We start from the raw sequence: 14,757 nt of genomic DNA on the forward strand, positions 1-14,757 counted from the left end.
TCCACAGCAATGTGGCTGCGCGTGAGGGGAGGGATCCCATAACGAGAGGCTGACCGGGGCAAGGGAAAGACATGAGTTCCATGTGGGGGACTGTTCACGTGCTGGGTTCCTACGCTGCTGGAGACCCTTGAAGCCAGAGGTGGGCGGCAGCCATCTGGCCTGTTTAGCTCCTCTGTCTGGGCATGATCCCAGACCCCCGTGGCCCCAGTTTAGCTCCAGGCCAGCTAAGGAGACAGCAGCTGAACTGCTCGAGTCTGACTGCGCCTCTGGATGTCACTGGGACCTCAATCTCCACTGAACCTTTGATGCTCCTCAGTCTGTTAAAGCAGAGAGTTTCAGAAAAGGTTAACTGGCAGATGGGGAGGGGAGAGAGAAAAGAAAGGAGGAGGAAGGGAGACAGCCAGAGTGGACTGGTGACGGAAATGCTTGAGGACATTCACATCAGAATTCTGTGACTAAATACTGTCTATTGGAGTACATCACAGTGCTGTATGATACAGAGTTGAGAGTAAACTGTAAATGACTATTCATGCTAACTATCAAGGAAAAACTTTTTGTTTGGAAACGCCTTTGTGATTCCTGAGCACAGGCTTAGCCCTGGAAATGGGCCCTTAAGGTGCTTTGCCGTGTTATACTTGGCCTTCGTGTGCTGCCAGGTGTATCCTGCAATGTCCATCACCCATCAGTGGGTCACTATTTTCAGGAAACCGGTTCCCTAGGCTAACTGATCCTTGAACATTAGGGCAGTGAGCATTTTCTGCAGACCATGGCAAAGCAGAGATGCTAACTTTCAGCACCCCGCACTGTACTTCATATGCAGTATTTTATCCCGACTTAGGTTCAATTCTAATCCATCCTAAGTTTTTCTTTTGAAAATTCATGTATTTTGTTAACTATAGTATTTACACTTTACATTCCTATTCTTTGACTGTTTGGGATAACAAATGGGGAAATATTTGGAAAAAATTAAATATTATGATCATCTTGAATAAGCCTCAATAAAAGAAAGTGCATTTAGGAAAATAAATTGAATTTGTGCCTCATTAGGATAAAAAATTTGTTTAAAGATGAACAGGTCGCACTAAAGAAGAAAGAAAAAGAAAAAGCAGCTTTGGAAGAGCAGAAGAATTGCCTGTGGGGCAGACCCAGGGACCCCAAGCTCATTTGGGACAATTTTCACTCAGAGGGGTCGGAGGTAAGGATGACAGGCAGCTGCCCGCATACGTGCGGAATGGCTCCTTTCCATTTCAGTTTGTCTTCATGTTTAGCTGTGTTCTTATCCCCAGCATCTCCATGTGTTTTAATGTGAAGCTTTCCAAACTAAGGATACCCTTTCCCAGAGTCCGCCACCCCTCTAGAGCTCTCTCATCACAGAGACGCCCTGTGCAAGCACCCATGCTGGAGCACCACTCTACACTAAGGGGAGTCGGGAGGGGACGGATTGGCTCCCTGGCTGCCTTCTTTTGATCTCCTTGTCGCTAAGATGTCCGGCCCCATCGAGGGCTTTGGGTGCTGGGTACTGCCTTAGACCGGAAGCAAACAGTGACTTTACTGCCCAGTTAGGAAGCAAGGGATCAACAAAGCAACGAAAGAGGCGAAAATCAGAAAGGGGGGTCAGCCTGGTAGGGGAGAGGTCCTGACTTAGGAGTCAAGGATCCGACTTCAGACCCTCCCTCTGTGACTGCTTGGGCAGCTCCTCTGCCTCATTTTCCTCATCTGGGATAGAAGAGGGTAGAAGTTAGAGAGCACTTTCCTCCAGCTCGAAATCTGAGACTCGATTAATTCTAGATTCTAATTCTAGATTCTGTTGTGATAATGGATCACGAGATGCTGGAATGTCTGGGCCAGACCCCAATACTTTCTCTGGAAAGGGATGGGAGGCTCCCAGCATGGGGCAGGCCTCAGCAGGGGAACTGAAACTGGGAAGACAAACCTTCCTAACAAGTAAATCGCCCAGAAACCTCTGGGGCTGGCGAATAACCGTGCCCCGCATTTGTGCAGTTGAAGATGGACCTGCCCCGCGAGCTCTTGTCCTGTCCTGTGGTTCGCCCGGTTTAATTGTTTTCTTTTCCGGCTTGCCCAGCATCTAGAGAACACAGCAGCTAATTTTCATTCATCTTTTCCCTAGTGCTCGATGAGCCCATCTAGCATTCTCTCAAGGTCACCTAACCCGAGGCTGTCGGCCCATCCTGCCGGGGACTCAGTACCTGGGACTAGCCAGACTCTGGAAGTAAGTGTGTAAGTGTTCATGTCTGAGAGCGTAGGGTCCCAGGCTGGCGGGGACTCAGAGGCCGGAGCTTGGCCTTGGAATCAGAGAGAGCCTCAGGCTGGGAGTTGCCAGGAGCCGGACATCCTCCCTTCAGCCCCCAAAGGGCAGATCCGCACCCATCTCCCCTGCTCGGGACCCTCTGGTGGCCCAGACATTCTCTCTGGCATTCACAGCCCCCAGCCCCCTCCCACCTTTCAGCTTTCTTCCCCGTTATTTACCCCCCACCTCCCTTGCCATTGGCTCCTGGCTGTTCCATGTTCAAGAGTGTTCATGTTATCTCTGGCCATCCCCCATGCCTTATCTGACTCCCGGGGACCTGCTGCTGGCCTGGGAAGCAGCTAGAGCACTTCCAGGCTGGTGACTCCACCTCCGGGCCCTTCCCCTTCTCTGTCTTCTTCATTGGCTCTTGGCTCTGTTACAGACCTTTTGAGGAGGTTCCCAGAATCCTTTGGGACTGCTGGGTCTTCAGAAGATCTGCCAGTACTAGAAGTGCCTCTCCCTTCTGGCCTCTGTCTGGCCCAGAATTCTGGGCCGCTTTACCTAGCTAGGTGGGAGGGTGAGAGCCTCCTCCCGGGCCTCGCCGCCCCCTCTGCCCTCCCCCAGCACTTCCCTCCGCTTTCATGGGCCGTTTAGAGTGGGAGGGCCTGGAGGCCAGAGCCTGAATGTGTAAATGTCTTCCCATTTCTTCCTGAGCTTGCTCCGCCCTTTGCTCCTGGCGTCCACCAGGATCCTCTGACCGCTCTCCTAAGCCCCGGACCCCCGTCTCCTGAAGGCCTGCGGGGGCCGCCGAATAGGGCTCCCTTCCCTCCTCCCATCCTAGTGGAGTCTCCTGTGGGTTTACACCATTGTGATTTTTCCATCTGTCCTGTAGGGGGCAGCCAAGGGGTGTCTGACCCGTACATTTGGTCTGGACACATCCCTGTCTTGCGAGTCCTGTTGTTACCAGCTAAGAGTCAGGGTAGAAGTCTGGCCCTGAGCCCTCAGCTCCTGCTGAGAAGCGCCCGTGCTGGGGGCCCTCGGACTTCCGCCCGGGGCTCGACATCTGCTCCCGAGGAGCTTGCATCCTAGCAGAGCCAGGGTGAGGCAGCTGAGGGGTTCGGGGGTGGGCAAAGGCAGGATGAGCCCGGCCGGCCTCCCCCAGCACACAGTAGGCATTTAACAAAGGTAATGACTTACGTCCAGGGGCAATGATTAAAAACTTACTGTTTGCCAGATACTGAGGAGACCAAAAAGGCCCCAGTCAGGGAATGTTTTCTTCCTTCTCCCAGGGATAAGAAGGACTGAAGCTTCTGGGAACACGGATCTGCTGTGCCTGCTGCTTGATGTGAAGCTGGGGCCGGCTTTTCTTTTTTCATATGAACAGTTTCTCTGTGGTGCTTCTTTTTTATCCCCAGATAACATCTCTTGGTGAATTTGACTCAGCTGCTGAGGAGACCCCAGTTTCACAGAATGCTTCAAGGGCAGAATCCAGGGAGGCTGGTCCCAGCAGCTGCTGCGCCCCCCGTGGGAAGCCCTCCACCTTTAGTTCTCCAGATCTGCCAGCAGCCATTCGCACAGCCTTTGTTCTAGGGGTGAGACTTGCCACTTTCCTGATTTTTTTTCCTTCTTAATCTCCCCTACTCCTTCAAGGCTCTCTTCCATGAGGGTTGCTTCCATGCATATGTCACATCTTCATAAACTTATTTAAAAGGTTCTCCACCTACTATGCATGTATCCTGCTGGTTTTCATGTTGTTGCTTCCCATTGGAAGGTGAGCTCCTTGAGAAAAGAAGCTGTTTTAACGTTTCTTTTTCTTCCTATTGTGTGGCACAATGCCTGCAACAGAACAAGTACCTATTAAGTGCCTACGGACAGCTCTCTTAATGGTCAGCATTTATTAAGCACTGTGTGCAAAGCCTAGGGATCCAAAGACAAAAATCAGCTCCTGCCCTCAAGAAGCAGCTAGGATTGCTCCAAGATCACTGTGTCTGACCTTGAGGCGATACCTATCCCCCGAGTTAGACAACAGGAGATAGATTTGCCTCTGTCGTGCTCTCTGTCCGGTACACGGTCCAAGTGGACAAGACATTCCCTTCAGATGCTCCTGTTTGCACATGCTGTGGTGCGTGCAGCCCCAAAGCTCCATCAAGCCACCACATTGAGATCCGTGAACTTAACCCGAAGAGGAAAACCACATAGATGCCTCTTGTCCCAATTGGTCAGAACTGCTGTCGTGGACGTTTGAGGGCACAATGAGTCAGCCTTAGAACTTGATAGAAGACTCAGGAAATCAGAGGAGAAAGCAGATTTAAAGGTGAAAGGGACCTCAGCACCTAAAGTCAGAAGTCAAGGCTGGGGCTCACACAGCCAGGAAGATTTGAATTTTTGGTAGAATTGTTTATTTTTGCGGTTTTGGGTTATTTTGGTTTCACAAGAATAGGTTTTATTTCATTAGAAAATGTATGTTAAAAACAACCTCAGCTCCATGGGAAAAAATGTTAACTGCATCTTAAGTGAAATGTAGTTTTTCTCTGAGAGAAGGAGAAGGAAAGGACATTTACTGCTTTTAGCCACCATCACGATCTTAGCTTCCCCTCCCTGCCACATCAGAAGGGGCTCGGGCATGAGTCCGAACCATGATTACTGGGAGTCCCCGGCCCCCTGGCTGGTACTCTAAAGGACCCTTTTAATAGGATAATGTAAGCTCCGTCTGCAAAATAAAAGGGCCTTCCCCATATTAGTTCCCCCTGGGAAGGGGACTGGTAGATCCTGGACAAGGATCAGTTGTAATAAGAAAGAATGGATGGATGAGTTGGTTTTGTCAGAAGACCTGTGCTAGTGAAATCCCAGGTCCAACCAAGGAAAAAGTTGTGTATAAAGGGCATAGGGATTAGTATTATATGCTGAAAGGTGGGGTGGGGAAGGGAAAAGAAAATTAAAGAGAATTATCTCAGCAGAATGATTACATGAACATTTGTAAGAGAGGTCAGCAAGCTACTCTTGGGCAACCAGCAAGCTGGGAATGGCTTTTCCATTTTAAAACCAAGTTTTATTGTATTTGGAAAAATGAGAACCATTCTTAGCTGAGGAGCCAGCAGGGGACTTTGGTGGGCCAGCCAGTTTGCAGGCCCTTGAGCTGTACAAAGAAAGAGAATGGGGGAGAAAATTGGCCGACGCTCGAACCTTCTTATCGTCTTATCTGGTCAAGAGAAAAAAGAATATACACACGGAGTTGGCTTTAAAAATATATTTCAATCAACAGGGAAATTGTTTTTTGTCAGAATTAATAAGTTATTCTGAAGATAGAAATAAGTAATGAGATGGCGCTGTTCACGTCATTATCCTTCCCTATCACTTCATGGCATGTTGCCTCTGTTCTAGGAAGCTGCACCGCTGGAGCATCCTTTCAGTGCTGTGAAGAAAGAACAGCAGAAAAAGTGGATTGAAGAACTGAACAAACAAAAGAAGAAGATAAGCAGAGAAAGCTCCAGGAAAAAATGATATATTCAAAGGTAATTTCTTTGAGACTTGTGGAATAATTTTGACTTTAAAACCAGTTTTTGGACTTCAGTTTTCCAAAGGTGAACTGAGATTGTCTTGGAATACAGCAGATGATGTACAGTGGATGTAGTAAATGAATTTTTTCACTGGTATTGGTTTTGATTTACTTGTTACTTATAATTATTTTTAATCCCATCTCAATTTCATTTTATTTACTTATTCCACAAGACTTATAGGGGTCATCTCTTAAGTCCCAATGAAGGACCTTGCCCTTGGTACCAAGTTTTTCCTGGATATTGGCCTGTTGGTTGTGTTAGGCGAGTAATGTCAGCCCCCTGCTTAGTAGTAATGATATCGGCCTGGCCATAAAAGATTGCTCTCTCTCTTTTGTTGTCAGGGTGAAGAACATGACAGATGGGCCATGCATTTTGATTCCTTAAAACTCTATCCCAATTCTCAGTCTCAATTCTCTTCTCATGCAACCCAGAAACAATCCAACTACTTATGTCTGTCCCCAGACACTCAGGAAATGACTGATATTAGCAGTCCTCATACACCTTTATCTGGAAGCCAACCTGGGCCTTCAGAGGAAGAGAACTTGGGGAAATCTGTTCGGGATACTGCTCCTGCAAACATGGAGAAAAGCAAGTGAGTATCCTCGTGATTGTAAATGTCGGCATCGATTCTTGTCAAGTTAAAAAGGCAAGACTTCACTTCTCTTTCAGTTCAAGTTCACTTAGCCTGCTTTTTATTTTTTAGGATATTTTATTTGCAATACAGATATTTAATTGATTTTTCCTTCAGGAGGAAAATAACATTTCATTAATGAAAGTTTTTTTTAAATTGAAAATTGTTGATGTATTTATCTTTTTAGTTTCCTTCGCTCTATGACGGCACTCCTGGATCCTGCTCAAATTGAAGAAAGGGATAGACGAAGACAAAAACAGTTAGAACATCAGGTATTGTCTTAGAAGGTTTCTCTCTGCCTCAGTGGTAAAATTAAGTAACTTCAGGTGATATTGTGGAATACGAAAATTGAAAAGTCCTGCTATAAAGAATCTCTTTCTGGAATTCTTGCTTAAGGGCCTAGAAAATCACTTTAGAATTCTTGAATTGTCCTAGAGCTAGAATTGTATCGCTAGATGGGAGCAAGGAAAGAATAGGCTCCTAGCAAAACTATCTCCTTAAATTTATAGACCTTTTCTGTAAATTTGCACACAGCACTAGTTAGTGCAGGTGTGTTTTGTTTCCTGTTTTCATTTCAGCCTTTGAGGCTCTTTCCTGAAGTAGATGTAGTAGCCCCTGGTTTGTTCACAAGACTGCAAAGCAGACTTTTACCTGCTCAAACTCATTTGTAATTCTACAGATTTTAGTTAAAGGAACTTTGGGTTTTTTTTCAGAACAGCTTCCCTGAAATCTATTTCTGAACCTTTCTTTGTGATGAAAAAGAACCAGGAATGTAGCCCCATTTATGGGGAATCTCCTTGAAGTAGAAGGAGGAGGGAGAGAGTAGCAGCAAATGGAACAAGGACCATGACAGGAAAAGCTACACTGTGTCAGGAGAGAGGGAAAAACTTAAGAGGTTTTAATGTAATTTTCAGGGAGGAAAATAGCAGAAGAGAGTTGTGGGGGCCAATTGAATTGGGAACTCTAAGTCTGCCAAGAACAGTGGACTGTACGACAAGATGGGGAGGACTAGGAACTAATAACACTTCTTCCCCAAGAAAGGTCTCATAAGACATTTGTGAGAAGCATTTGATCAGTAGAGTCTCAGTGTTTTCCTTCATTTAAATTATGTTTTTCTCTTTCTAAGACATTGCAGGAGCAAAGCAAAAGATGGGATTTGGGGTTCAGGAGACAGGACTCTAGAGTGATATCTTGGTCACGTTTATGCTGATGACAAGTCAGAATTCCAAAATCGATTCTTGGTGTTAGAAATGGCGGATTGGATGAGTCATTTGGACATTTCTGGATTGTTTCCTCAGCTCTAATTCTAAGTTCAGTTTCCTTTTTCATGTTAAACTTCTGCATGATCAGGAATCCCTTTTTTTGAGTGGCTAGCTAGCATGTCACTATTCTCGTTCAGCATACACAGGGGACTATTAAAAATAACCTTATAACTTACCAGAACAAAGGTCCTGGTCCACTTTTCTCTTTCCTTTCCAAAATTGAGTTGGCAAGACTGGGTTTTGTGAAAATTTCTTTCTTGAGCCCACTTTAAAAAAAAAAAAAAAAAAAAAAAAACTGAATCAGATCTTTTTGGGGAAAAAGCAAACAAGGTAGACAGTATAGAACAGTCCTGTCCTATTCTACACAAATCTGCTATTCAGGTGAGAAAGAACATAATGACAGGGTTTGGGACTGTTGGACCCTAAAAGTATATTGGAGTTACGGGCCAGTGTTGCATGGCGTATCAAAAGAATTTGTAAGCGTACATCTCTTCTCTAAACCTAAAGGTAAAGATTTTATTCCATTGCAAACAGCCGACCAAATCCATATCAGCTTTTTAGCAATTGAGGGGAATCGAGGAGAGCTTAATTTCCTACCTCAGTTAACTCAGTTAACCATGGGGAAGATTGAGGAGAAAGATACCATTAATGTGAGGCAACTTCCCAGAGAACTGCATTAAAATGGGCTAAGTTTCTAAAGGAGGAGTTTTAGATGGGAATTAAACATCTGCTGGCTAAATTCCTAGAGAGAGGGGGAAAATTACTGTAGGAGTAGATTTTTTATTGGTTGGTTGTCTTTCATTCTCCAAGAGGACCAAAATGACATCACTTATGTGAGAGTTGAGTTACAAAGTGTCCGACTGACTGATCAGACCAATAAGCTCAGAATGCTCTGACACAAGTTGGATACCAGTAGTCTCTAAGAACATCTGGACTGTACTTTCTAACTTTACACATCTAGTATTTCTTTTGAGCGAATTCAATTCTGCTTTGCTCACAGAGCACGGCACCTTCTCTGATGAGGGCACACCATGCTGGGCAGTCCTATGCCAATGTCTCCCATGTCATAGGATTGATTCTAAAGTTTTTAGGGATACTGTGAGATTGTCCTTATATTACTTTTTCTGACCACTTTGTGAGCGCTTCCCCTGTGTGAGTTCTCAATAAAATAATCTTATTGGCAAGTGAACATTTGGCATTCTGTGTGGCCAGCCCTATGGAGTCTTTTGTAAAGGAAGTGTTACCTCTATGTTGATGTCACAAAGTGGCCTTCTGATTAGATACTGTAGCTCCTTGTTAAGATGAGAACAAAAAGCTTACTTAAGAATAAAGGGTCCACTTAAAGAAATGGTCTTATCCGTGCTCCTCCCTGCTTGCTCTGAGAGTAGTTTGGATGGTAAAAGTGAGGCTGTCTCCTGATGTTATTTCCTGCTACCAAAGACCTGGGGTCTTATTCAGTACCTTCCATAGCATGCATAGATCTATTGAAAGAACTAGGGCTTTGATCCTACAGAAAAGTAGGTTTTGTAGGGACCTTTAAGAGCTGTCTTCAAGTCTACTGAAGATCTTTTTTGTGGAAGAGGAATACAGATTTAATCTAATCTAAACTAAAGGGCCCAGCTGGGAGCTGGATGGAAACTGCAGAGAGTGTCTGGGTTTGATGTAGGGAAACAATATCTAGCTGCTCCAGAGTAGGAGAGATTCCCCTTCTCAGGGACCTTTAAGCAGAGATGGATGATCACGTGTCAAGCATCTCATAGAAGATTCTCATCCACATACAGAGTGGTCTAGGTGACTACAGACTTCTTTTCCAACTTAGAGACAAAATGGCAGAGCAACTGTGTATGCCTTTTAGTATTCCCTTTTTTCAGAATATGTCCATTTCCCCTCACTACTACTCCTATCATCTTTTCAAGTAGAGTGATTTCTAGAGAACTCACTGAAACGTACTTCAGAACTTTTATGTGGTGTTAGTCTTTTGGATCCTACTGGTTCATTTCAGGGAGAATTTCAAAATATGCAGCATTTAAACTTCTTTTCATAAGATTTTCTTAAAAAACAAAAAGAAGCAACTACTTAGATGACTGGGTGAGTTTCAAAGTCTTTGCCTCTCCTCTTGATCCCCCACTAACTCTTGGTTCACTCCAGTCCCTGATGAAAAGGCAGCCCTTCTCTTAGCCAGCCTACCCTTCTGGAACTTTGGTCCCTCTACCCCACAGCTCCCTTCCCCTTATTTTTGATTGGCAGGTCCTAAAGCCACTGGAGTTACAGTATAGAGCCAGGATTACATGATCACTTGTCCCAAAGCAGGTGCTGAGAAGGACAAATTGGTAGGGAGCTTTAAGGAAGCGGATCCCTTTGAAAGAGTTGGGATGAGAAATGAGAATTGCCAGACGGAATGGTACCTGTGCGAAGGAGCAAAGGAGGTATCTCTGAGAAGGGATAAACAAGCATTTTCTGAAGAACCCACTGATGCCTAATACTGTGCTAAGTGCGCTACATAAATTTGATTGGGCAGTGTTATTATTTCTCTTCTACAGTTGTGGAAACTGAGACAAAGATTAACTGACTTGCCTGGAGGTCAAAGAGCTAGTAAATGTCTTGAGCCTGGATTTGAACAAGGTTCTTCCTGACAGCATGCCCAGTAATTTCTGCCCTACTCAGTAAATTCCAGTGGTTTGAAGACCTGTCGGTCAGAAAGCTTTTGTGCTACGAGCTGGGGGAATCAAGAAAGGCAAAAGTATGGATCTTGTTCTCACAGAGCTCCCCTGAATGGGGGACACGCACAACATGCAGACAGCTGGGGTCACCCGAGTTAGAATGTTTAGAGGAAAAACAGAGGGTTTGTATTTGATCCTTGCAGTGAGAGGGTTTCACTCTCTTATCACTTATTATTTTCTATCAGTGAATTGGAGAGTGACATAGTCCTTTAGGAAAATCACTGTTAACAGGCTGGAAAATGGAGTGTAGTGAAGAAAGACTTGAAGCAGATAGACACCCCCACCAGCAGCTAATACTCAAGACATGAGGTCGTGAGGGCCTTCACTGGAATAAAGGCAGTGTCACAGGAGAGAAGGGGTACGTTGCTGTCGATAGGCTTTAATGCCACCTTGGATATGGGGCAGCAGCTGGGTTGAGAAGTGGTGAGGAGTTGAAAGTAATTTCTAGGTTGTGAACTTGATGGACTGGTAGGAGAACAGTGCCCTCTACAGTAACAGGGAGGAAAAGATTGCAGAAGGAGGTGAAGGAAATGGTTTGGGACATGCTGAGTTTTAAGACATTGTTAGGACATTCTGTTTGAGATGTTTAATGGGCAGTTAGAACTGCAAGATTGGAGATCTGGAGAGAATGGGGAGAGAAACCAAGAAATCTGAGGATCATCCAGATGGAGATAGAATTCAAGGGAGCTCAGGAATCAGAATGCTACAAATGGAGAAAAGAAGGCCCTGGACAGAGCCTTCGGCGATACCCACAATTAGCAGTGCACTAGAGCAAGATTCAGCAAAGGAGACTCAGTAAATGTCAGGTAGGAGGACCAGGAGACAGAAAGTTAGTGAGAAGAAAGTGTTTTGACAGCATCAGGGGCTGCAGAGAAGTCAAGAAAGATGAAGCTGGAGAAGAGGCCGTAGGACTGGACAACAAAAAGATGGCTAGTGACTGGAGAGAACAATTGGTAAAGCCCTCTAGCATCTCTGCCAAGAACTCCCCAAATGTGGTCATGGAAGATCTGCCCTGACTGAAAAGCGACTAAGCAAATAGATGTTTTTGTTCTTATTTGTTTACTTGTTGTCTCCCTCGAGATCATGAGCCTCTTTTTGATCCCTAACAGTTAGTACAGTGCCCAGCACATAGTAAGTGCTTAGTAAGTAAGTGTTTATTGACTGTTGTACACCGTCACATTTTTTCCCAAATCTTCAGTGCTTCATTTCACTACTCTAAGAAATGAAAAATATGAAGAAAAGCCTTCCTAGTGCTTCTTTCAGAAAATCAGGGAGAGGAAAATCCAAAAAAGAAATTGAATATTATTTTGCAGCATAGGAAATGTGCTTCCTGTTGCATCTGTGAGGTCACTTATTTAGTCGCCAGAGGTGAGGGGGCTGCATAGGGGCCTGCAACTCTCCTCAATCCCAGATGGGGATCTGCCCAAACAAAAGTACAGAGAACATAGAGGGGGATGATGATGCTCTAGAGTGGTCTCTGTCAACCCACAGGGGAACCTCGTATAGTTTAGTGTAGCGCCCATTTCTGTGTGAGTGGCTTAGCCCCTCAATGCCTGGCATTCTCAAAACTGTGTCTATGTCTGGATCTTTTATCCTGGTTAGAAAGCCATCACTGCCCAGGTGGAGGAGAAGCGAAGGAAGAAGCAGCTCGAGGAGCAGCAGAGGAAGCAGGAAGAAGAGGAGGAAGAGCGTCGCCTGGCCCGCGAGCGAGAAGAGATGCAGAGGCGGTTTGAGGAAGACCTGCTCGAGCAGAAGCGCAAGGAGGTGAGTAGGGAGCGGTACCTTGTTTACAAGAGGAGAAAGCTAGAGTCAGATTTCTTCCTTGTACAAAATACCGTTATATTAGTCAAGACGTGGAGGATTTAGTATCATCTCCGGTGCAAAGTCCAGTTGAATCATCAAGGAAAGAATGGTTATAACATGACATTTGAACACCTCTGTGTGGTAGAGAGGTGCACTCTGGTTTAGCCTGAGTCTGTTTTTACCACAGTAGCCATAACAATGAGGGTTTAGGGTAAGGTTTAATGAGACCATCTGAAAAGGTGAAGGTTATATTTGCTCATAGACATCATGACTTTCAGCTGATTGTTCGTCTATCTTAGCTTTTAAAACAGGACACTAATCTCAATTCAGCATCTGTTGGACCTCTTCATAAACAAATGAGTCTCCAATGTTAACAGAATAAAAGGAATTTATGCTACAAATCTCTAGTTGTCAAGACCTGTAGAATTCAAGATGTATTGATCTTTGCTCTTCTTTCCACTCAGAGAATAGAACCCTGTCCTGGGGGGCTCTGGGCCTAGATTTTCACCCCTTGTTCCTTCCAGGCCAGAACTGCTTTGTCTTACAAATTGACAACAAGCTAATTTCTTTTAGCAGTGAGGTCAGGTGAGAAGGCCGGGCTGGGTCCTTTACAACCTTCCTCCAGTTATTAGGCTATACCTGGACATTGTAGCAATACTTTCTGGAGCAAACTTAATTTTTTTTGTTGTGCTTCTTCAATATTTTCCAAAATTTAAGAGGTCTCAGGGCACTCCTCCCGTCCACGACCTTTGCAGAATCACTGTAGGCTGTCTCTCGCAGGCCCCTAGAACATCCTTTGTCCAGCCTGGGGGCCCTCTATCTCCTTACATGCTTTGAGCTCCAACTCTGTTGGAGGTCCCTTAGGAGCTCACTGTCCCCCTTATCAAACTTGTCATTCCCTCAGGAAAGTTTTTTAAAAACTTTTTTTTTTTTTTTTTGGTTATCCTTCTACATGAAAATCATCATTTGTATTGAGGCCTCTAAAGACCATGTTTATATTGCTGATTCTTCTTGGGTAATCATATTGTCATTGGTTGTCGTCACATCATCATACATTTGTTAAGCCTTTACTGTGGACCAAACTACATGCTAAACATTACATTTACAAAGAAAAGTAGTTATCCGTCCTTTCTTCCTCCCGAGTTGTCCTTTCTGTTTTGGGTAGCATTGGATTTGGCAGATCCATTCAGTTGTAGCACTCCTTCCCTCCTTGGAACACTCCAGATAATATTTTTTTCGTCCTTGTTAGCTGTGCTTGACCTCCAGTAGAAAAGCTGGCATTTGTATCGTATATTAAGCTATGGTCCAGAAATACACATCTCGTTCTCAGATGCCGCCTTGTTAGCCGCTGTCCCCTTCCCAAATCTGCTTCTCTCTTCTGAATCTCCAGCTTCAGTCAGGAGCAGTGATTTTAAAAACATCACTTGGGCCTCTCAAAGCTCAGGACTTCATAATCCTTGGTGAGTGCTGGCTGAAGATAAGGACCATAAGAGGGAAAATGAGGCTACAGACAGGAAGTGAACAGCTTGGTCAGAAGATGGGGAATAGAATTTGAATTTCAAATCAGAGCTTAAAAAACAGCATTGACGGGCCCTTAGCCAGGGATGGAGCACAGATAACAATGGACAGAATACATTTGCCTGGAAACTCAAGAGTCTCTCTGAAATCTCTTCCAATTTTATAGACTGAGAAAGACAGGTTCTCGGAGAACTTAAATAATGTGCTCAACTTGTAGACTGAAGAGGGCTTTAAAGTGGAATCAAAATGACAACCATCACCTCATTTAGGCACTAAGCCACCCCAGAGAGCAGCTACGACACAGGAGGAAGGCTGATGACAGAGAAATCCAGTCACTTACAGGAAATAACAACCAGGTAGAAGAGCCTAATGTAGCCTCAGCTGTCTATTTACAAATGTAAAGCATAGAAACAAATACAGGCTAAGTATGTCACATTACAGTCGGAAAATGGGAATGAAACAAAGCGCGGTGGAGTAGGGAAGCAGGTGGCCCTAGCGAGCTCATCTGGTTCCTTCTGTCTGTTTTGAACCGGGTGTGACCGCACCAAACATTGTGGGCTATGAAAACTGGGAGGAAGCAGGAGATCAATGCTGGAAATGGGCCTGGGACCAGACACTGGCCTTCTCTTCTAAAAGCAGAATAGCTGAGAAATGCTGATCGGCCTCTAGCGATGGCCAGGGAGACGGGACCTTGGAAACTGAGGTCCTGCTCGAGGTGGAGAGCATCAGGAATGGAAAAGGTGGAAAGACACCTTGGCCTTGGAGGCACCTTCTCTTTGTTGTCCATCTCCTATGTTTCCCCCATAGCCTCGCTCTCCCAGAGAAGAGGAAAGAAAGGGGAAATGTCCACCAAAGTGACCGGTGCATCCAAAAAGAAGTCCAGCATTCTCTTCATTATTGAGCGTATGTGGACGCCCCATTTCTGCAAAGAATGGATGTCTTCTCTTCCTCTCATTGGGGCCAGGCTCATCTTTTCTGATTTTGTCACATTTCTTTATAGTTTCTTGTAGTGGTTCTT

The 14,757-nt window shown here is 45.0% G+C and overlaps 2 protein-coding genes across 2 annotated transcripts in view; one reads left to right on the top strand and one right to left on the bottom strand.

The window, feature by feature from the left end:
- CCDC66 (coiled-coil domain containing 66) overlaps nucleotides 1-14,757 on the top strand; it is a 42,877-nt gene that overhangs the window by 16,075 nt on the left and 12,045 nt on the right. Inside the window, 8 exon segments of the mRNA XM_051979147.1 lie at nucleotides 1,068-1,195; nucleotides 2,129-2,230; nucleotides 3,664-3,840; nucleotides 5,630-5,705; nucleotides 5,708-5,760; nucleotides 6,147-6,397; nucleotides 6,624-6,708; nucleotides 12,021-12,182. Coding sequence (XP_051835107.1) covers nucleotides 1,068-1,195; nucleotides 2,129-2,230; nucleotides 3,664-3,840; nucleotides 5,630-5,705; nucleotides 5,708-5,760; nucleotides 6,147-6,397; nucleotides 6,624-6,708; nucleotides 12,021-12,182 — 1,034 coding nt within the window.
- Nucleotides 5,481-14,757, bottom strand: part of TASOR (transcription activation suppressor) — a 96,559-nt gene continuing 87,282 nt past the window's right edge. The window contains exons 24-25 of the mRNA XM_051979121.1: nucleotides 7,875-7,964; nucleotides 5,481-5,660 (exon numbers count right to left, since the gene is read on the bottom strand). Of these exons, the coding sequence (XP_051835081.1) occupies nucleotides 5,626-5,660; nucleotides 7,875-7,964 (125 nt within the window). The 3' untranslated portion in view covers nucleotides 5,481-5,625. The remainder of the gene's footprint in view (nucleotides 5,661-7,874; nucleotides 7,965-14,757) is intronic.

The sequence above is a fragment of the Antechinus flavipes genome, chromosome 1 (assembly GCF_016432865.1).
Source record: "Antechinus flavipes isolate AdamAnt ecotype Samford, QLD, Australia chromosome 1, AdamAnt_v2, whole genome shotgun sequence".
In the NCBI taxonomy this organism is placed as follows: Eukaryota; Metazoa; Chordata; class Mammalia; order Dasyuromorphia; family Dasyuridae; genus Antechinus; species Antechinus flavipes.